This window comes from Salmo salar, chromosome 10 (genome assembly GCF_965601325.2).
Source record: "Salmo salar chromosome 10, fSalSal1, whole genome shotgun sequence".
NCBI lineage: Eukaryota > Metazoa > Chordata > Actinopteri > Salmoniformes > Salmonidae > Salmo > Salmo salar.
The window spans coordinates 93128498-93150950 of NC_138300.1; the positions used below are offsets into that span (position 1 = coordinate 93128498).

Consider the following 22453-nt stretch of genomic DNA (forward strand, 5'->3'; position numbering starts at 1 on the left):
GCCAACCGCCATATAAAGTCCCAAGAAGAAGAAGCCTGAAGGAGGAGAGATTACTAGAAACTAACTCGGTTTACCCTTTTATCTGTGGATTAATTGTCAGAGTAGAGGACCTTGTGCATTTCAGGTAAAATAACAACTCAATGTTTATATCCCAGGACAAATTATCTAGCAACAAAAAGCTAGCTAGCTAAATTGCCATAAATGTTTAATGCTTTTTGACCTTAACCAAATTAATATAAACTCAATACAAAAAGAAAGGTCCCTTTTTCAGGACCCTGTCTTTCAAAGATAATTCGTAAAAATCCAAATAACTTCACAGATCTTCATTGTAAAGGGTTTAAACACTGTTTCCCATGCTTGTTCAATGAACCATAAACAATGAATGAACATGCACCTGTGGAACGGTTATTAAGACCCTAACAACTTACAGACAGTAGGCAATTAAGGTCACAGTTATGAAAACGTAGGACACTAAAGAGGCCTTTCTACTGACTCTGGAAAAACACCAAAGGAAAGATGCCCAGGGTCCCTGCTCATCTGCGTGAACATGCCTTAAGCATGCTGTAAGGAGGCATGAGGACTGCAGATGTGGCCAGGGCAATAAATTGCAATGTCCGTACTGTGAGACGCCTAAGACAGCGCAACAGGGATACAGGACGGACAGCTGAACGTCCTTGTAGTGGCAGACCACGTGTAACAACACCTGCACAGGATCGGTACATCCGAACATCACACCTGTGGGACAGGTACAGGATGGCAACAACAACTGCCCGAGTTACACCAGGAACGCACAATCCCTCCATCAGTGCTCAGACTGTCTGCAATAGGCTGAGAGAGGCTGGACTGAGGGCTTGTAGGCCTGTTGTAAGGCAGGTCCTCACCAGACATCACCGGCAACAACGTTGCCTATGGGCACAAATCCACCGTCGCTGGACCAGACAGGACTGGCACAAAGTGCTCTTCACTGACGAGTCGCGGTTTTGTCTCACCAGGGGTGATGGTCGGATTCGCGTTTATCGTTGAAGGAATGAGCGTTACACCGAGGCCTGTACTCTGGAGTGGGATCGATTTTGAGGTGGAGGGTCCGTCATGGTCTGGGGCAATGTGTCACAGCATCATCAGACTGAGCTTGTTGTCATTGCAGGCAATCTCAATGCTGTGCGTTACAGGGAAGACATCCTCCTCCCTCATGTGGTACCCTTCCTGCAGGCTCATCCTGGCATGACCATCCAGCATGACAATGCCACCAGCCATACTGTTCATTCTGTGCGTGATTTCCTGCAAGACAGGAATGTCAGTGTTCTGCCATGGCCAGCGAAGAGCCCGGATCTCAATCCCATTGAGCACGTCTGGGACCTGTTCAATCAGTCCATGAGGGGGAGATGCACTGCAGTACTTAATGCAGCTGTTGGCCACACCAGATACTGACTGTTACTTTTGATTTTTACCTCCTCTTTGTTCAGGGACAAATTATTCAATTTCTGTTAGTCACATGTCTTTGGAACTTGTTCAGTTTATGTCTCAGTTGTTGAATCTTATGTTCATACAAATATTTAGACATGTTAAGTTTGCTGAAAATAAACGCAGTTGACAGTGAGAGGACGTTTCTTTTTTTGCTGAGTTTAGTTGGTTCAGAGTTTGTTTTGCTAATATTTATTTAAACCTGCGTGTCCTGATCGCGTCTGGTGTGGATGGACAAAATCAACATGCAAGCAATGACACACGTGTGCGCCCGGTCTAGTCAGCATGTGACAGACTTCCTGTATTGACGTCCTATTCAGACAGTTGTGTTAATGTTCCAAGCACAGTGTTTTCTGTTGGGCTCTTTCCTCTCCTCTACATTCTGGATGATAACCGATTTGTAAACCCTGCTACTTTCCATAACAATTATCTGCTTTAAGGGTTGGTATTTTCTCTTCTCAGTCTCCTGCTCACAGGAACGCTCTTCTCCAGTAAAACTGCTTATTTGCAGCAGGGCCCTTTGGGAGATAAACATATTGGTTGGCATATGTCTGTGACGGTAGCATAAATTAGTGACATGGATTGTCGTGCTCCGCTTGCAGGCTGATTTGCATTTAAGATGTTTTTCCTTCTCAGAGCTGTGCTCTGTGACTGTGGAGCGTGGTTAGAATGTGTAATGTCAGCCCACTGACAGGCTGATCTGTGATGTGTTGCAGGTGGCCAAGGCAGTGTCCCACTCTCTGAATAACTGTGTGAACTGCCTGCCTGGCCAGAAGGATGTGGACATGGCCCTAAGAAGCATTGGAGAGGCCAGCAAGAAGCTGCTGGTGGACACTGTGAGTCCTGCTGCCAGACCGGCAAGGCTGCAGTTTGGAGTGTTGATTTTATCATACATCTGAACATGAGTGCTTATAGAGAGTCAATGCTGTCCTAAACCTAAACACACAGTTGGCACATATTACCTCTAGTCATTAATCATCTACTCAGACATTTCACAACTATCCAAGGAAAAATTTAACATAAACATAACACAAATACCATACGGATTATTATGTAACAAATAATACTGATAATAATGTATGGACTACTATACTTGTGTTTTTCCTGTGTGTCTCCAGCTCCCCCCCTGCAGTAAGTCCTTTCAGGACGCTCAGAGTGAGCTGAACCATACTGCTGCAGAGCTCAACCACTCAGCAGGAGACGTGGTCCATTCCTCCCGGGGTACCAGCAGCCAACTGGCCGTGGCTTCTGGGAAATTCAGTGAGGACTTTGATGAGTTCCTGGACGCCGGCGTTGAGATGGCTGGACACACTCAAGTAGGTATCATTATCTGTAGCAGGTCCCAACAGCCCCATAGAAATATCTGATTCCTCTCCTGTGAAATAGGTCTGGACAAATGTTATGACGCCTGAATATACTGTCGGTGGACAGGAGCGGTTTAGATTTAATAGGATAAAATGGAAATGCCTCTGAGGTAGTCGTGTTGAGTGGCTTCAAATTTTTCTGTCGCTTGAGCACTTAAGCTATTTTGATTCATTTGTTAGTTAGGCCTTTTCATCTAATTCACTTAGGCACATGATTGTCCCCGAGAGCACTAACACAGTCAGACGTAATGAGATCTTTGATGATGTTCTGGTTATTTTGCTCATTAATTTGGATAGATTGTGTGGGAGAGCAGTTGATGTAGCATGACACACAGGCCTTAATCAGGCTTAAATGAGTAGGGGACTGGCTGGCTGAGGTGGGGGACACCGTTTACATGAGGCCAGTTTCATAGGCCATTCCACCAGATAGACAGTGGGACAGTTGTTGACAATAAGTACAGTTGCATTTTCCTGGAAAGATGTGTCTTAACATGTTGACCACTCTTCAACATATTTTATTCCAAGAAACAGCTGAGTTGTCTTGTGACTTTGTCGTTTTCAGTCCCAAGAGGACCAGATCACAGTGATTGGCAACCTGAAGAACATCTCCATGGCATCCAGCAAGCTCCTTCTGGCAGCCAAGTCCCTGTCAGTGGATCCTGGAGCAGCTAACGCCAAGAACCTGTTAGCTGCTGCAGCAAGGTGAGGCCACTCAATATGGAGCTGAATGGCATAGTATAAGGATGTCTCTTATCACAAACTACTTGAGTATAAGGAGGTCTACATTAGCACAAAGTAAGAATGTAAGGAGTGACTTAGATTAAGTCAATTAAAACAAAAACATATTCATATACTGTATATTCTGACTCGGTTTTCATTCAAAGCCACATAAAACAAGTACACTACTATCATAGTTTATATCCATTCTATGAAACATATCTGCTTTGGTTGTACGGCCCATTTCACAGCATGTTGCTAGGCTGAGAGATAGACAGAGATAGTAGGGTAGAATCCCCCCTGGTGGAGAGATGGCAGGCAGCTGGCCCCGCTGGGCTTTGAGCCTGACTGACTTCCCTCTCTTTAATTGTGCAGATGGAAGCCATGGCTGGAGCTTGTCTGTAATCACTAAGCACAGCCTCCACACTCCTGTACAGTGTGAGATTGTCACAGGGAGAGAGGGGCGATGGGCTCTGCCATGCATGTGTAAAGTAAAAGTGTGTGCGTGTGCGTGTGCGTGTATATAGAGAGATGTGAGCGCTGAAAAACCCTGTGCTGCTGCCCTTGTGTTTCAGAGCGGTGACAGAGAGCATTAATCAGCTCATCACACTGTGTACCCAGCAGGCACCGGGCCAGAAGGAGTGTGACAACGCTCTGAGAGAACTGGAGGTAGCTGTTTTACTGTACATTACACAACCCTTTTGAGGTTCAGGCTAGCTAATATTCATGTTTATTTCATCTCAACACGAAGTAAAGGGTTTTGATGTAGTGACTTTTTGTCCCCCCACGATAAAATCAGGGAGGGAACGGTGGATCTGTCTCCGTCTGTTAGTACATTCGTACGTTCATACATTAGTCACATGTGATATCTCAGACAGCACTAGTCTGATTTTGTTGAAATTTAGGAAAATGATGTGTCTTGCCAAAGAGATCCATAATTACGTTGATTGGCTCAAGGGGGGGGGGGGGGGGGGCGCTGCATCATTCGTGGGGAATGAGATATTTACTGCTGCCTTGTTTTGTGTTGATTTGAATCCTGTAAAGCTATGGTTTACCATTACAATTCATTAATGACGGATGAATTGGATTATATTTAACGGCTGAATGAGATGCATGTTGCTGAGGGTTTCTGTATTGACATTATTTTATGCACAACATTGCTCTGTCTCCATGGGAAATAATTACCAAGTCGTTTACTTCCTCTGTGCCTTGAGCCCCTTCAGCACATGTCCCCTCCTTTTCACATGCTCTGATTGTTATTACCAGTCTGTCTCTGTATCCCTCCTGCATCACATTGAATGACAGTCACCATTCATTTCAACCCCTGGAGTACCACTAATTATACTTTTATGAAACTAACAGATCTGTGGGTTATTCTCCTAAGTGACTAAGTAATAATGCTTGGTGACATGACTTCCCTCTATAAGTTAAAGATGACTTCAAAACAGACCTATTAAAAACAGTTGGACTTGTTTTTCATGCAGCACACATTTTAATTCCCCCAAGTTGGATATCAGATTGGTTCAGCAATTTGTGCTCTCCTTATTGTTGAGCCCCTCTCCCGCTGTGTACAGGCTGTGAGAGGATTGCTGGACAACCCCAGTGAGCCTGTCAGTGAGCTCTCCTACTTTGACTGCATCGAGAGTGTCATGGAGAACTCAAAGGTAAAGCCTTACAAAACAATCACATGCATCATAGACTTTAAATATCAGCAATATCTAACATAATAGACAGCTGAAGAGGTAATCTTACAGTTTCTATCCATTTTCCCATGTGCAGGTTCTTGGAGAGTCCATGGCAGGGATTTCCCAGCACTGTAAGACGGGCAACGTGCCAGCGTTTGGGGATTGTGTGGGAGTGGCATCCAAGGCCCTGTGTGGGTTGACGGAGGCGGCTGGACAGGTGAGATCCCAGCCTAGTACTGACTGACTGTCTGGAGCCTACAGCCTCCCTTCCACTCCTCTGCTATCAAGTCTGGGTCTGGCACACAACCAACACTCTCTATCAGCTCTAGACCTCTGTTCATGTTTAGTTACAGCACCTACAGGTACCTCTCTCTAAATCAGAAACAAAGCCATGAGCATTCCTCTCTCCTCTCTCTCCTTCTCCCCACACTGCAGGCCTCCTACCTAGTGGGTGTGTCTGATCCAAACAGCCAATCAGGTCAAGAGGGCCTGGTGGATCCAATCCAGTTTGCCCGGGCCAACCAGGCTATTCAGATGGCCTGTCAAAACCTGGTGGACCCAGCCAGCAGCCCCTCTCAGGTGAGAAGACCAATGTAGTGAGACATTTATTATACAAATAGAGACTTAATCAAATGGATTGTTAAATTTGAACATCAACATAACATCACACTTCTTCTCACCATATGCATCTTTAGAGAAATGTTTATACTGTTTTGTTTGTCATTTGTTTTGTTTGTGTTTGCTTGTTTGTTAGGTTCTGTCCGCAGCGACGATTGTAGCCAAGCATACCTCAGCTCTTTGCAATGCCTGCCGCCTGGCCTCGTCCAAGACACCCAACCCTGTGGCCAGGAGACACTTTGTTCAGTCAGCCAAAGAGGTTGCAAACACCACGGCCAACCTCGTGAAAACTATAAAGGCATGTGTATTCTCTGCCATGGTCCACTCATAAATGGTATTCTTGTACTTTGTGCCTTCAGGAAAAGTAGATTTATTGATGTTCTCTGTTTCACTTAAAATATTTCCATCATTTGTAATGAAGACAGATGGCTATATTGTGTAGCTGAGTTGGAGTGTTGGCTTAGGAGGTCATGTCCAGTTGTTTTCTTCCAGGCCTTGGATGGGGACTTCTCAGAGGAGAACAGAAACAGATGCCATGTTGCTACAACTCCACTTATCGAGGCTGTAGAGAATCTATCCACATTTTCCTCCAGCCCGGAGTTTGCTAGTATCCCTGCCCAGATCAGCAATGAGGTTCGTATTTTCACTATCTATATGAAAATTAAAATGCAGTTCTTGCTCAGAGGACAATTGTTTTTATCTCCTAAGAGGTTTCTTCAGTCTACATTGTCACATTGTTTTATTTGTCTGCTTCCTCATATGTTCTGTAATATAAACGAGACAGCAAAGCTACTCCTACAGATTCCATGAATACATTGGTGACTAGGGCATTCAATCCCCTTGAAATAGGACCTCCGATATAGAGCCAGTACAGTGCAGGAAAGCTGGTGGAATTGGTTTGATGCACCATTTCCCTCTAATTTATTTAATGTCGGTAAATGGCTCAAGGAGAAATCGGATGTATTTTATGTTACAATGTAGCAGAAAGAGTCCTCACACAGTCCTAAAAGCGTTGACTGTTATCTGTTGGAGGGCAGTGTTTAACTGCTCTCTCGCTCTCAGCACAGCTGCTCTAATCTTCATCTTGTTAATCTAATTGTCGAGGGAGGCTTTAGCTGCCATCATAATGACTCTAGGTGTGCCTCTGCATCTCTGTGTAAAGCAGAACAATAATAATAGTAAGAGATCAATGGCATCTGTGTAGTGTGTTGCTATTGAGCTGTTAGAGGTTCTTTAACCTGTGTTGTTTTATCACCTTCACTGTCCTCCCCTCCCTCCCTCTTTCCCATTTCCAGGGCTCTGCAGCCCAGGAGCCCATCATGCGTTCAGCCTGCTCCATGCTGGACAGCTCCACCCTGCTCCTGGAGACTGCCCGCTCGCTCATCATCAACCCCAAAGACCCGCCCACCTGGTCCATCCTGGCTGGGCACTCCCGCACCGTCTCTGACTCCATCAAGAGCCTCATCACCTCCATCAGGTCAGCACAGACCCCTCTGGTTCTGCACTATGGTGCTCTGGATATTATCCTGTTAATGCCTTGCCGGACAACTCACCCTGAATATAATTCCACTGCTCTATCGATCGCTGCATACATTTAGAATCTGCCATCCTAGAAGTTGTTTGTGTGACTTCAAAGTGAAGGGCATTGTACAAAACAAATTAATCAGCGATCGGATCGTCTCTAAGAAATCTATCCAATCAGAGTATCAAAGTTGATAACATCGTCATGTAGGCTGGCTCTTGAACCCAACCCATCGGTTTCTGGGACTAATCAAAACGGTCAGAATATGTTAGCGTTCTAGAAATCGTAGGAGAGGGAGGCAAATCCAGACTCATGGTGGAGAAGAAACGTCAGTTTGGCCAGAGCGCTGTGGATGGGTAGCCAGGCAAATTGAGACCTGGGGTGAGGGGGAGTTCAGCTATCTCTGAGTAATTGTCGGTTCGACTGAGCAGTGAGTTGACATGTAATTTATGGTGGTTGGGTTTCCACCTCCCATGTAATAGGAAGAGGAATGCTCTAGGGCACTGATAAAGATGAGTAGGCAGAGTTCCGTGGAGGATCTGCTGTGCTGCTGGTGCTGCTTAGACAGCTTTCTTATACTTAGAAACACCCTCCTGCAGTTTTGAATAGAAGTGTCTTCTCTCATTATCTCTCACACAGAGTAAATTGCCCCTAGGCTTCAGAACATTTTGCATCTGGTCAACCTCTAGAGACCATGTTTACAAAAAGTGTAGTATACGTGATTTTCCTTCTTTGAGGTCCTGTGATACTGCATTAATAACCTGCTTGTAGAAGTACTGCCTTGTTCCTATATATCATGATACTGTTGGTAGGGACAAGGCGCCAGGGCAGAGAGAGTGTGACTTCTCCATTGATAACATCAACAAGTGTATCCGGGACATCGAGCAAGCTTCTCTAGCTGCTGTGGGCCAGAGCCTACAGGGATGTAGGGATGACATATCTTTGGAAGTAAGTTTGAACTGTCAAATCATCACTATAATTGCTTTTTGTTCATTTTCATTTTCCTCATCGTAATTCTTTGCTGCCCCCTTAGGCTTTGCAGGAGCAACTGACATCGTCGGTGCAGGAGATTGGACATCTCATCGATCCTATCAATACTGCAGCTAGGGGTGAAGCTGCCCAGCTGGGACACAAGGTACTAGTCTGGGACCATTCCTCTATAGGGAGAAAGTCCTGTCTCCTAGATACACTCCTCTTATTCAATCTGTGTCTCATACTGTTACGTGATACTGTTTCTCCCAGGTGACCCAGCTGGCCAGCTACTTTGAGCCCCTCATCGTGGCGTCTGTTGGCCTGGCCTCTAAGATCGTCGACCAGCAGCAGCAGATGAACATCCTGGACCAGACTAAAACCCTGTCAGAGTCCGCCTTGCAGATGCTCTACGCAGCCAAGGAGGGAGGTGGAAACCCTAAGGTAATGTTACTGAACAACACAGGGCACAGAGGCCATGTTTGAGCAATGGAGCAAAACTTAATTAGTATAGATTTGTGTGAACCTCGTTCCACAATCTATCGTATTGCTTGTTGTAGTTGCATAGCCATGTGTATTGTTATGATGAAGATCTTTGAGTTCCACGGTGGTCTGGTGTGTTTACTGCGTGTCCAGGCGGCCCACACCCACGACGCCATATCAGAGGCTGCCCAGCTGATGAAGGAGGCTGTGGACGACATCATGGTGACGCTGAACGAGGCGGCCAGTGAGGGCGGCATGGTGGGAGGCATGGTGGAGGCTATCGCTGAGGCCATGGGCAGGGTGAGTGGGGCTGGTGTCCTGTACAGTAGGGTGTGTAGTACTGTATAGTAGTAGTGTGTATGTGTGTACATGTGCGTGTACAGTATATCACAGGAAGTCGGTGGCACCTTAATTGGGAAGAATGGGCTCGTGGTAATGACTGGAGCAGAATAGTGGAATGGTTTCAAATACGTCAAACGCATGGTTTCCAGGTGTTTGATGCCATTCCATTTGCTCTGTTCCGTACATTATTATAAGCCAAAAGGGAGGGACTAGCTGTGTGGACAGTGGCTGTGGCTAGAGAACAGCCAATGGAGAGTTGTTTTTAGAATACGGAGGAGGCGGCGTGGTTTATCCTGAAGCCGTTCTCCCCTCAGAAGCCATTCTCCCCTCAGCAGACTCCACTGGTGTATATGTGCATGTGTACTGTGGCCCCAAGCAGCTCAGGAGTAGAGCTCTGCTGAGAACACTCATCTCTTCCTACTGCTTTAAGATGACTCCACCATGGTGGGCAGGCAGAGAAACATCCTCTAATTGACACTCATTAGTGAGATGGATGGGAAGTGTCAGGTCCAGGCCTCAGAGCTGTCAGCTGTCACTCATCCACTGGCTGTCACCCTCTGTCTCCTAAGATCTGTCACAGGCTTGATAATAATAAATTATGCCTGCATTCTTGATTGGCTGAATGCTTCTATCAGATGTTGTTCTCTATATGTTTTCAGCCCTTTGAATTCGATTTCTGTTCAAGAAAAGCTTTATTCAAATGTGTGGTAGATGCTTGGTTGAAATTCATATGTGTTGATTATGTACAGTAAGTAGCTAGGTTGAATATACACTGCTCAAAAAAATTAAGGGAATACTTAAACAACACATCCTAGATCTGAATGAAAGAAATAATCTTATGAACTACTTTTTTCTTTACATAGTTGAATGTGCTGACAACAAAATCACACAAAAATAATCAATGGAAATCCAATTTATCAACCCATGGAGGTCTGGATTTGGAGTCAAACTCAAAATTAAAGTGGAAAACCACACTACAGGCTGATCCAACTTTGATGTAATGTCCTTAAAACAAGTCAAAATGAGGCTCAGTAGTGTGTGTGGCCTCCACGTGCCTGTATGACCTCCCTACAACGCCTGGGCATGCTCCTGATGAGGTGGCGGATGGTCTCCTGAGGGATCTCCTCCCAGACCTGGACTAAAGCATCCACCAACTCCTGGACAGTCTGTGGTGCAACGTGGCGTTGGTGGATGGAGCGAGACATGATGTCCCAGATGTGCTCAATTGGATTCAGGTCTGGGGAACGGGCGAGCCAGTCCATAGCATCAATGCCTTCCTCTTGCAGGAACTGCTGACACACTCCAGCCACATGAGGTCTAGCATTGTCTTGCATTAGGAGGAACCCAGGGCCAACCACACCAGCATATGGTCTCACAAGGGGTCTGAGGATCTCATCTCGGTACCTAATGGCAGTCAGGCTACCTCTGGCGAGCACATGGAGGGCTGTGTGGCCCCCCAAAGAAATGCCACCCCACACCATGACTTACCCACCGCCAAACCGGTCATGCTGGAGGATGTTGCAGGCAGCAGAACGTTCTCCACGGCGTCTCCAGACTCTGTCACGTCTGTCACATGTGCTCAGTGTGAACCTGCTTTCATCTGTGAAGAGCACAGGGCGCCAGTGGCGAATTTGCCAATCTTGGTGTTCTCTGGCAAATGCCAAACGTCCTGCACAGTGTTGGGCTGTAAGCACAACCCCCACCTGTGGACCTCGGGCCCTCATACCACCCTTATGGAGTCTGTTTCTGACCGTTTGAGCAGACGCATGCACATTTATGGCCTGCTGGAGGTCATTTTGCAGGGCTTTGGCAGTGCTCCTCCTTGCACAAAGGCGGAGGTAGCGGTCCTGCTGCTGGGTTGTTTCCCTCCTACGGCCTCCTCCACGTCTCCTGATATACTGGCCTGTCTCCTGGTAGCGCCTCCATACTCTGGACACTACGCTGACAGACACAGCAAACCTTCTTGCCACAGCTCGCATTGATGTGCCATCCTGGATGAGCTGCACTACCTGAGCCACTTGTGTGGGTTGTAGACTCCGTCTCATGCTACCACTAGAGTGAAAGCACCGCCAGCATTCAAAAGTGACCAAAATATCAGCCAGGAAGCATAGGAACTGAGAAGTGGTCTGTGGTCTCCACCTGCAGAACCACTCCTTTATTGGGGGTGTCTTGCTTATTGCCTATAATTTCCACCTGTTGTCTATTCCATTTGCACAACAGCATGTGAAATGTATTGTCAATCAGTGTTGCTTCCTAAGTGGACAGTTTGATTTCACAGAAGTGTGATTGACTTGTGTTGTTTAAGTGTTCCCTTTATTTTTTTGAGCAGTATATTAAAACAAGTCGTGCTTTTCCCTCTGCAGTTGGATGAGGGCACTCCCCCTGAACCAGAAGGATCCTTTGTGGATTACCAGACCACCATGGTGAAATACTCCAAGGCCATCGCCATCACAACTCAGGAGATGGTGAGCACGAACAACTACCCCCTAAATATGCAATGTAGCCTTATAGATGTACCTCTTCATCATTTCTGAAATAACTAAATCACAGTCATGTTGTGACCTTGTTCTGACTGTGTCCCCAGATGACTAAGTCAGTGACGTGTCCAGAGGAGCTGGGTGGCCTGGCCTCTCAGGTGACTGTAGACTACAGCCAGTTAGCCCACCAAGGTCGCCTGGCAGCTGCCACCGCAGAACCAGAAGAGGTGAGAGGTCAAGTGGTGCCTGTGGGTGCACTGTCAAAGGATACTGTTAAAGGATACTGTTAAAATATGGGATAATTTTTCTGTGGTGCCCCTATGGGCATGCCCTATGGGAGATTCTTAATTGGTTTGCTCAACTCCTCCGTCCTCCTTCCCCTTCCTCGGTCCTCTCCTCGCCTCCTTTTGAAAAAGGTCAAAGGTAACCGAGGGGAGGAGAGGAAATGTGGAAACAAATGTGCATGTATGAAATGGCTCTCCTTCACTCGTGTGGCATCGTTACAAATGATGTTTACAGGGGTGGAATCCCAAATGAAATGTGTAAAGTAGTAAAAGGAAATGTAGCTAGACTGTTCATAAATAAAAGGATAAGTAGCTTATTGTTTTTAAATATGTATATGCTTTTATTCTACAAGTAAACAACAGCTGATTCAAAGGGGGTGTGGCGGATCTCAAAGATCTTCCACAAAGGACTCAGGCGATACTTTTGTGCTTCCTCGGCGGGAGGAGGCTGTTAAGGAGACCAGGACTCTCCTTTATTTGCCTAAAAACGAATTGACACTCTCCTTGACCCCTCAAACACTTACCGGGGTCACAGAGGATGGAGGAGTCGAGGAGAAGACAGTCTTTTGCCCAAATGAGAATCTATCTTGTCTTTATACAGTAACATATCAAAAGAGATTTGATATGCAAGAGACTTGCATATGCTTAGAAAATATGCAGAGATGTCACACGGCGGATGGCATTCTTTGATATCATGCATCTTCCTTGAGGCTGTACTCGATAGTGTGAGATCAAACTCAGGAATATATTTCCAGCTCTCAAACCTCATTCTCTCTGTTGCTGCACCCACATAGCCTGTGTTTAATGCTCATCTCTGAGAGGGAGACCGCTATCTATATAATGTGTGAAGAGATAGCCTAATAACCACACACTCTTATCAATTCTCTTTACATAACTGGATACTGGAAACCCTTGTTACCATAGCAACATTGTACCCCTCCAAGCCTAAAAGCCTATAGTGATGCTGGTAATGAATTCCCACCCACCCATTCATTTCTGTGTCAGGAAATTAAAGGTGTAGTACCATCAATCCCTCTCAGGTGCTGGAAATCAGTTTTTACCCAGCAGCCTGATAAGAGGCAGTCAGTCGAGGACATGATGAGACACAGTCTGCTGTGTGGAGGGAGGCAGGGAGTGGGTGAGATGTCTCTGTAATACTGATGGACTGGCTGTCTGACTGTGCTTGCAGGTGGGCTTCCAGATCAAGACGCGGGTCCAGGAGCTGGGCCATGGATGTATCTACCTGGTTCAGAAGGCTGGCGCCCTGCAAATGAGCCCCACTGACAGCTTCTCCAAGAGGGAGCTCATTGAGTGTGCCCGTGCCGTCACTGAGAAGGTAGGATGGGAACGGGGCTGATATGGTGGAATTATTTGCCTGAACCTTGTGGTAAATTGTGCTAACTTTGAAGTCTTTAGGTATAATTTTAGGTTTCATTTATTTGCACCAAAGAAAATAAGTGATAAACAACAATAGATTTAAAAATATATATATATATATATATATATATATATATACAGTTGAAGTCAGAAGTTTACATACACCTTAGCCAAATATATTTAAACTCAGTTTTTCACAATTCCTGACATTTAGTCCTAGTAAAAATGCCCTGTCTTAGGTCAGTTAGGATCACCACTTTTATTTTAAGAATGTGAAATGTCAGAATAATAGTAGAGAGAATGATTTATTTCAGCTTTTATTTCTTTCATCATATTCCCAGTGGGTCAGAAGTTTACATACACTCAATTCATATTTGGTAGCATTGCCTTTAAATTGTTTAACCTGGGTTAAATGTTTCAGGTAGCCTTCCAACAATAAGTTGGGTGAATTTTGGCCCATTCCTCCTGACAGAGCTGGTGTAACTGAAACAGGTTTGTAGGCCTCCTTGCTCACACACGCTTTTTCAGTTCTGCCCAAAAATGTTCTATAGGATTGAGGTCAGGGCTTTGTGATGGCCACTCCAATACCTTGACTTTATTGTCCTTAAGTCATTTTGCCACAACTTTGGAAGTATGCTTGGGGTCATTGTCCATTTGGAAGACCTATTTGCGACCAAGCTTTAACTTCCTGACTGATGTCTTGAGATGTTGCTTCAATATATACACATAATTTCCCTTCATCATGATGCCATCTATTTTGTGACGTGCACCAGTCCCTCCTGCAGCAAAGCACCCCCACAACATGATGCTCCAACCCCTGTGCTTCATGGTTGGGATGGTGTTCTTCAGCTTGCAACATCCCCCTTTTTCCTCCAAACATAATGATGGTGATTATGGCTAAGCAGTTATATTTTTGTTTCATCAGACCAGAGGACATTTCTCCAAAAAGTACTATCTTTGTCCCCATGTGCAGTTGCAAACCGTAGTCTGGCATTTTTAATGGCGGTTTTGGAGCAGTGGCTTCTTCCTTGCTGAGTGGCCTTTCAGGTTATGTCGATATAGGACTCCCTTTACTGTGGAAATAGATACTTTTGTACCTGTTTCCTCCAGCATCTTCACAAGGTCCTTTTTCTGTTGTTCTGGGATTGAGTTACACTTTTCGCACCAAAGTACGTTCATCTCTAGGAGACAGAACGCGTCTCCTTCCTGAGCGGTATGACAGATGCGTGGTCCCATGGTGTTTTACTTGCGTACTATTGTTTGTAAAGATGAACGTGGTACCTTCAGGCATTTGGAAATTTCTCCCAAGGATGAACCAGACTTGTGGAGGTCAACAATTTTTTTTCTGAGGTCTTGGCTGATTTCTTTTGATTTTCCCATGATGTCAAGCAAAGAGGCACTGAGTTTGAAGGTAGGCCTTGAAATACATCCACAGGTACACCTCCAATTGACTCAAATGAAGTAAATTAGCCTATCAGAAGCTTCTAAAGCCATGACATCATTTTATGGACTTTTCCAAGCTATTTAAAGGCACAGTCAACTTATTGTATGTAAACTTCTGACCCACTGGAATTGTGATACAGTGAATTATAAGTGAAATAATCTGTCTGTAAACAATTGTTGGAAAAATTACTTGTCATGCACAAAGTAGATGTCCTAACCGACTTGCCAAAACTATAGTTTGTTAACAAGAAATTTGTGGAGTGGTTGAAAAACAAGTTTTAATGACTCCAATCTAAGTGCATGTAAACTTCTGACTTCAACTGTACACATATAAAACGCTGTGCAGGTGTGGTTGGAAGCCCAAGGGCTTGTATAAAAACCACACCACAAAAAAACAATATACAATACAAAAATAAAAAAGGTTTGTTTAAACAAATGAATCGATTAGAAATCACAACAAAAAAATAACAGTAAATGTTTTGTTTAGACGTGTGTGTGCATGTGAGTGTGTGAACGTTGGGCTATATGGAGGAGATTACTGACTACTTTTGTTCATCAGGCTGACCCCTAGTCTTCGCTTGAAGTTATTGAGTGATAATGAGGTTTTAGCAATGTGATGATAAGTATTCTAGAGTATGATACCTCAGTCAATTCTCTGTCAGACACAATGTTAGGTGCGGCAGTGGGGAGGGGGAAAGTTATCAGTGTCTTCTGTTATATGGATGCATTTCAGAATTATCCTGGAAGAATCCATTGAAGGGTTTAGGTAAACGTTCTGGGAGGTATGACTATTTGTTGATGAAAATGCATAACTGGTGTAAATTGATGAAGAGTTTCTTAAACAAAGGCAGGTAATTAGAAGAGACACATTTATTTTGTATAATGAGTCATTTGTGTAGGTATTTTTTTGTTTTATTTAACTAGGCAAGTCAGTTAAGAACAAATTCTTATTTACAATGACGGCCTACCCCGGCCAAACACAGACAATGCTGGGCCAATTGTGCGCTGCCCTATTAGACTCCCAATCATGGCCGGATGTGATGCAGCCTGGATTCGAACCAGGGACTGCATTGAAATGCAGTGTCTTAGACCACTGCACCACTCAGGAGCCTTAGATAAAAGGCATACAGTATGTACTGGCCCAGACAATATTACAGTAAATGAGATATGGGTAAATTAAACTATAGTAAAGAGGTAGGAAGCAAGCCTGATGTTATTATCTGAATGCCCAAAAAATATATTTCAGTTGATTTGTTCTGCACCTTGGCTTTTGTTACTGCATTTGAACAATACTAGGCTTCAAGTAAGTTAGGATTTGTACTTTAAGTGAAAGAGAATGTAATTCCCTTGAATGGCAGTTGCTTACTGTGTTCTGGGTCTGATGCCGGTAGCAGAATCACTAAGGGGTATTTGTGAAGAAAGAGTCCAGGTGTGAATGTCGTTTTGGTGTCAGGGGAATAGCTGAGAATCGACTCCAAGGATAATGGATTGTTATAATAGAGCGTTCTCCACTGTGCCTGAAAAACCTTGTCCCCCTGAGCCCTATAGCTGGGGGAAGAACTGGGGGAGTGTTTAAAGCAGACCTACATTAACTGTTATATTTGCTATGTGTTGTATTAAGTTAACAACTTGTGCTGTACAGTAGCCGTGAAGATGAATATCAATTCAGTGCCTCAGTTCGTGTTCTCATGGTTACACTTCCTGTACATAGTGAAATTAGGCCAGTTAGTCCTTTCTGTGACCCTACCACTAGCAGAAGATATCGCTGGTTTTCAATGAGTCTGCATTAGAATTTCTCTCCTCCCTCACCGCATGATTTCATTTAAGACTCATTTCAGACATGAATAATTTGTGGCCTCGTGCATGTGAGGAGCTGAACCTTGAGGTGCCTCATTTGAATGCTTCTCTCATGGCTTTTCGTTTGTGAGGGGCTGCAGACGTCTGTCTGTCTGTCTGGATTAGGAAGGATCACTGTGTGATGCAGCGTCCAGAGTCATTAGTTTAATGTGTTTGTGCAGCAGTAGGCTCAGGGCTAATGCACGGTTCCCCCACTCTCTCCTGCTGCTAGCTCCCTGCTCAGTCCAGCTCTCTCAGATTGCCTCACAGTCGGCCCTCCCATTACCTTGATTCACATCTTGATTTGAATGCAAATGGGAAGCTTTAATCAAATGACTATTTCACCAACACGTTATTTGGTGATGGTGGATCATGTACTGTAAGCCGTGAATCCTGAATGGTAGTTGTCATTCACAGATAATATCAGACGATATGCCACAGCTCCTTTATTTTCTCTTAACAACATAATAAGGTCAGAGTGAATGATTTGTTTATGATCATGCTGCGTTTGGATGTTTATTGAGAAAGAGCCTAAGGTGCTGCTGTTAATTCACACCACTCTCTCACTTCAGTATCTTACCTAGTAATTTTCAGATCACATTTTTGCTCTTTTTGTAGCTTTGGTGTTTTTCTATACCTGTTCGCTCATCTCCCTGTAGGCTTTACAGACGCTCCCCACCACTTGGCTGCAACCCTTCTAATTTTGTGTACCCTGCATGCACAACCCACGTGGAATTCCGGGTCTCTGGCAGTGTTTGGAACTGCCAATCTGTGGTCAAGAACGCCAAGTTCCTCTCAGCCTGAGAGAATACTGCTACTCCAGCAGCTCTTTGTTCATCTGACTACGTTTTCTCTCATAGTCCGAGAGCATCTGATCGTCGCAGCGGTGGCACAGGCCTACTCATTTCTCCTAAGTGGAGATTTTCTCTTTTCTCCCTCTCTCACCTGTCCATCTCGTTTCAATTCCATGCTGTCACTGTCCACTCAAGCTTAATATTATTGTCATTTATTGCCCACCAGGTGCCATTGGAGAGTTCCTCAATGAGCTTGACATCTTGATAAGCTCATTTCCTGACGATGGCTCACCGCTCTTCATACTTGGCGACTTCAACCTCCCAACGTCTGCCTTCGATGGCCTCACTCTTTCCCAATCCCCTCCAACTCACAAGGCAGGCAATACGCTTGACCTCATCTTTACTAGAGGCTGCTCACCTACTAATCTCACGGCAACCCCCCTCCAGGTCTCTGATCACTACTTTGTTTCCTTTTCTGTCTCCCTATTCTCCATCCTAAACACTCAGCCCCTACCCAGATGGTCATGCGCCATCGCAATATTCACTCTCTCTCCTCTTCTATCCTATCATCTCTCCCTTCTGCTAAATCGATCTCCCTCCTGTCTCCTGATTCTGCCTCTTCGACCCTACTCTCCTCCCTTTCCGTATCCTATGACTCACACTGTTCCCTTTCCTCCCGGCCGGCTCGGCCGTCCCCTCCTGCTCCGTGGCTAAATGACTCATTGTGTGCTTACAGAACAGACCTGCGGGCAGCTGAGGAAAAATGGAGGAAAACTTAACTTCCGAAGAACCTATCATCCTTTCACTCCCTCCTCTCTACCTTCTCTTCCTCTGTATCCACTGCTAAAGCTACTTTCTACCACTCTACATTTAAAGTTTCTTCTTCTAACCCTAGGAAACTCTTTTCCACCTTCTCCTCCCTCCTTAATCCTCCACCCACTCCCTTCTCCTTCTGCGGATGACTTTGTCAACCACTTTGAAAAGAAGGTTGAGGACATCTGCTACTCATTCATTCAGCCTATTGAGTCCACTGGTCTCACTCACACAGAACTACCCTACGCCTTGACCTCTTTCTCCCCTCTCTAGATTACATCCTGCGACTAGTGAGGTCCGGCCGCCCGACAACCTGCCCGCTTGACCCCATCCCCTCCTCCCTTCTCCAGACCATCTCTGGAGACCTTTTCCCATTCCTTACTTTCCTCATCAACTCATCACTGACCACTGGCTGCGTCCCCTCTGACTTCAAAATAGCCTAAGTCGCTCCCCTTGTGCCCCAGGGTTCGGTTCTAGGCCCTCTCCTCTTCTCTCTACACACCAAGTCACCCGGGATCTGTCATCCTCACATCGTCTCTCCTATCATTGCTATGCAGATGACACTCAACTACTTTTCTCCTCCCCCCCCCCCCCCCCCCCTTCTGACACCCAGGTGATGACATGCATGCGTGCCTAGCAGATATCTCAACTTGGATGTCGGCCAACCAACCCTAGCTCAACCTCGACAAGACGGAGCTGCTCTTCCTCCCGGAGAATGCCTGCCCGCTCAAAGACCTCTCCATCACAGTTGACAACTTCAGTGTCCTAGGCGTGACCCTGAACAACACCCTGTTGTTCTCTGCAACCATCAAAGCAGTATCTCGCTTCTGCAGGTTCATGCTCTACAACATCCGTAGAGTACAACCCTACCTCACACAAGTCCTAATCCAGGCACTTGTCCTCTCATCTGGACTACTGCAACTCGCTGTTGGCTGGGCTCCCGCTTGTGCCATCAAACCCCTGCAACTTATCCAGAACGCTGCAGCCTGCCTGGTTTTCAACCTTGCCAAGTTCTCCCATAACACCTGACTCCTCCGAACACTCCACTGACTTCCAGTCGAAGCTTACATCAACCACAAGACCATGGTGCTTACCTACGGAGCAGCAAGAGAAACTGCCCCTCCCATCTTCAGGCTATGCTCAAACCCTACACCCAACCTGAGTACTCTGTTCTGCCACCTCTGGTCTTTTGGCCTTCCCACCCCTACGGGAGGACAGCAGAGTCCCTGCCCATCTTCCGAAAACATCTGATACCCTACCTCTTCAAACAGTATCTTAAATAATCCTCCTCACCTCGACCCCCCCCCCCCCCCAAACCCTCCCCTCCCTTTCTAGTTCTGACTCTACTGACGCTACTTTATTGAATATTTTTTTTCTTTCTAAATGACTAAAAAGTCATCGTGTGTATGTTGCTTCCCATGCATGTCTGTTTGTCTGTCCATGCAGGTTGCCATGGTGCTGTCTGCACTGCAGGCAGGTAACAAAGGTACTCAGGCCTGCATCACAGCAGCTAGTGCTGTCTCTGGCATCATCGCGGACCTCGACACCACCATCATGTTCGCCTCGGCCGGAACACTCAACCCCGAGAACGAAGAGACCTTCGCTGACCACAGGTGAGACTAGAGCAGGTCACAGTAATGAGGTGAACACTATTCTGTTGAGGAGATTACCTTGGGCCAAACTCATTATGTCCACAGAAACCACAAGTCAAGTAGAGATGAATGAAGGAATAGAATAGAATGGATGGACTTCATACAAGATGGCTTTCTTTTAAAGAAAGGGACTGTTTCTTCCCATGAACTGCATATGTATGACTATAGAGTGTTCAATTCAATAAATCTTTATTTATCCCAATGGGTGTTTGACAAGCTGTTGTGTGGTGTCCCTCAGGGAGAGCATTCTGAAGACAGCCAAGGCTCTGGTGGAGGACACTAAGCTGCTGGTGTCTGGGGCAGCGTCCAGTCAGGACAGACTGGCCCAGGCTGCCCAGTCCTCGGTCAAGACCATCACCATGCTCACTGACGTGGTCAAACTGGGGGCCACCAGCATGGGCTCTGACGACCCAGAGACTCAGGTAACACACTGACCGCACCCTGTTGGATTTAAATGACAACACATACATGTAACGCTACAACAAGCTTTCATTCTAAATTCAAAAACAACTTTTTTACCCCTGATAAATCTGTCGTTTTTCTATATGTCTACATATTTATATTACATACCTCTAAATAGTCCAATAGTGATTTAACATGTATGCCCATGTATTCTACAAAGGTCATCCTGATAGACTTGTACTGTTCTGTTAGTCTGTTGTCATTCTGTCTAGCCATTCTGTAATCAGGCCTTTTGACACATACATTTCCTCCCTGTGTATCTCTCCCCTCCACTCTATCAGAAGTAGCATAGCTCCAGGTAGAAGTGATAAGGCCAGGCTCTGTTAAATCCTTTACCTCAGGTAGGCCTGATAAACCTGTACTCTGTCCATTGTGTTGTATTAATGTGGTCTCTCTCTCTCTCCCCCCTCCCTCCCCTAAGGTGGTCCTCATTAATGCGGTGAGAGATGTGGCCAAGGCTCTAGCTGAGCTCATCAGCGCCACCAAGTGTGCTTCAGGCAAGCCAGCTGACGACCCGTCCATGTATCAGCTGAAGAGTGCTGCCAAGGTACTATAAGACATGCACTGCTCTAACATAGAGAATATCACACGGAATGTTACACACTTTGGAGTGTCTATTTGTCTATTCAGCCACCCTTGTTTTACAGAAATGAAGCTTCAATATAAGGAGATGCAGATTATATCTATACAAGATGCTGTCTCTGTGTCATGGCAGAATGTTCTACAAGAAACACAAATGGTGCTATTTCCAGAAGGATATGACAGTTCCCTTATCACTGTGTGTTTGGCACTCTGTGTGTGTGTGTGTGCCGGCAAGTGCGTGCCACTGTACCAGTGTCACCGAGATGGGTATCAGGGTGTGTGTGACTCATGCTTGTCACAGGAGGTATGAACTCTGAGCAATCTGTGATCACCACTGTGACTAGGACTAGAGGCTCCTTATGTCCCACACTGTGGAGATAGAGCCACTGACTAGGGCTTTTACTGAACCCCAGCCAAACCTTGCTTCAAGGTTTTTTCCTCCTGGTCTGAAATGTGTATAGTATTGCCCTTCTTTACTGTTGGCGGGCTGTCTACTGAGACCCCGTTCTGGTCTCTGGTGCTAGGGGGAGACAACTCCACCTGCTGGCCTGACTCTGTGTTCAGTAAGTGTCATCCTCACATCTCTCTCTTTATATATGACAGGTGATGGTTACCAACGTGACATCCCTGCTGAAGACTGTGAAGGCTGTGGAGGATGAGGCTACTCGCGGGACGAGGGCACTGGAGGCCACCATTGAGTGCATCAAACAGGAGTTGACAGTAAGACACCCTGAAAGTCTTCCCTTGCCACTCTGTACTAGTGGTATATCATAGAGGAGACACAGGCTACCAGGCTAGTTAAAGACAGGGTGGTGTGCCGGTGTACTGAATGCTGTACCTAAGGGTTTTTACTCAACCTTAAACTCTCTGATATCTAGTCCACCTTTGCCCCTGCTCCACAAAGCCCTGCAGTCTTCTCATTGCTCTTATCAGGGATTGTGTTGCAGACACAGGGGGAAAGAGAGCTAGAAATGTTAATCAGCTTGTTTTTCTAGTGATTTACTGCTAATCCTTATCAGTGTACCCTCAGGACCACAACAGGCGTTACCTAGGCTGCAGCGGCGAAATCCAAATCAAACACAGCCCACTTAGCTCATAATTACAGTGGCATCAATAACACTAGGACATTTGTCCACCTCACTTGTTTACTTTAACAGTGGTCGTGAGCCCGGGCTGACTGTTGACAGTTCAAGACTAACAATAATAAAGGCCAGGAGTATTTTCTGGTCAGGTCATATGGTCAGAAAAACTCCTGTCCGCAGTAACGATGCACCAACCTGTGAATGAAAGTAGGTCAACCAAAGTGGCTGTCAGTGTAGTCACAGTGACTCATGCTGTGTGTGCACAGGTGTTCCAGTCCAAGGACGTCCCCGAAAAGTCGACCACACCGGAAGAGTTCATCCGCATGACAAAGGGCATCACCACGGCAACGGCCAAGGCTGTGGCAGCAGGAAACTCTGCCCAGCAGGAGCACGTCATCGCCACGGCCAACCTGAGCCGCAAAGCCATCTCTGATATGCTGACCACCTGCAAGGTGATAATCCACCCCAGCTCTGCCAACTCCGGCCTCAC

The 22453-nt window shown here is 45.8% G+C and overlaps 1 protein-coding gene across 1 annotated transcript in view; it reads left to right on the forward strand.

The window, feature by feature from the left end:
* The window catches only part of LOC106561152 (talin-2), a 154462-nt gene that overhangs the window by 121227 nt on the left and 10782 nt on the right, over positions 1-22453 (forward strand). The window contains exons 28-49 of the mRNA XM_045688215.2: positions 2178-2297; positions 2580-2777; positions 3388-3527; positions 4118-4211; positions 5117-5206; positions 5322-5444; positions 5663-5806; positions 5982-6143; positions 6338-6478; positions 7141-7322; positions 8180-8315; positions 8401-8502; positions 8610-8780; positions 8973-9119; positions 11525-11626; positions 11746-11865; positions 13112-13258; positions 19632-19798; positions 20076-20259; positions 20721-20846; positions 21485-21601; positions 22230-22415. Of these exons, the coding sequence (XP_045544171.1) occupies positions 2178-2297; positions 2580-2777; positions 3388-3527; positions 4118-4211; positions 5117-5206; positions 5322-5444; positions 5663-5806; positions 5982-6143; positions 6338-6478; positions 7141-7322; positions 8180-8315; positions 8401-8502; positions 8610-8780; positions 8973-9119; positions 11525-11626; positions 11746-11865; positions 13112-13258; positions 19632-19798; positions 20076-20259; positions 20721-20846; positions 21485-21601; positions 22230-22415 (3099 nt within the window). The remainder of the gene's footprint in view (positions 1-2177; positions 2298-2579; positions 2778-3387; positions 3528-4117; positions 4212-5116; positions 5207-5321; positions 5445-5662; positions 5807-5981; positions 6144-6337; positions 6479-7140; positions 7323-8179; positions 8316-8400; positions 8503-8609; positions 8781-8972; positions 9120-11524; positions 11627-11745; positions 11866-13111; positions 13259-19631; positions 19799-20075; positions 20260-20720; positions 20847-21484; positions 21602-22229; positions 22416-22453) is intronic.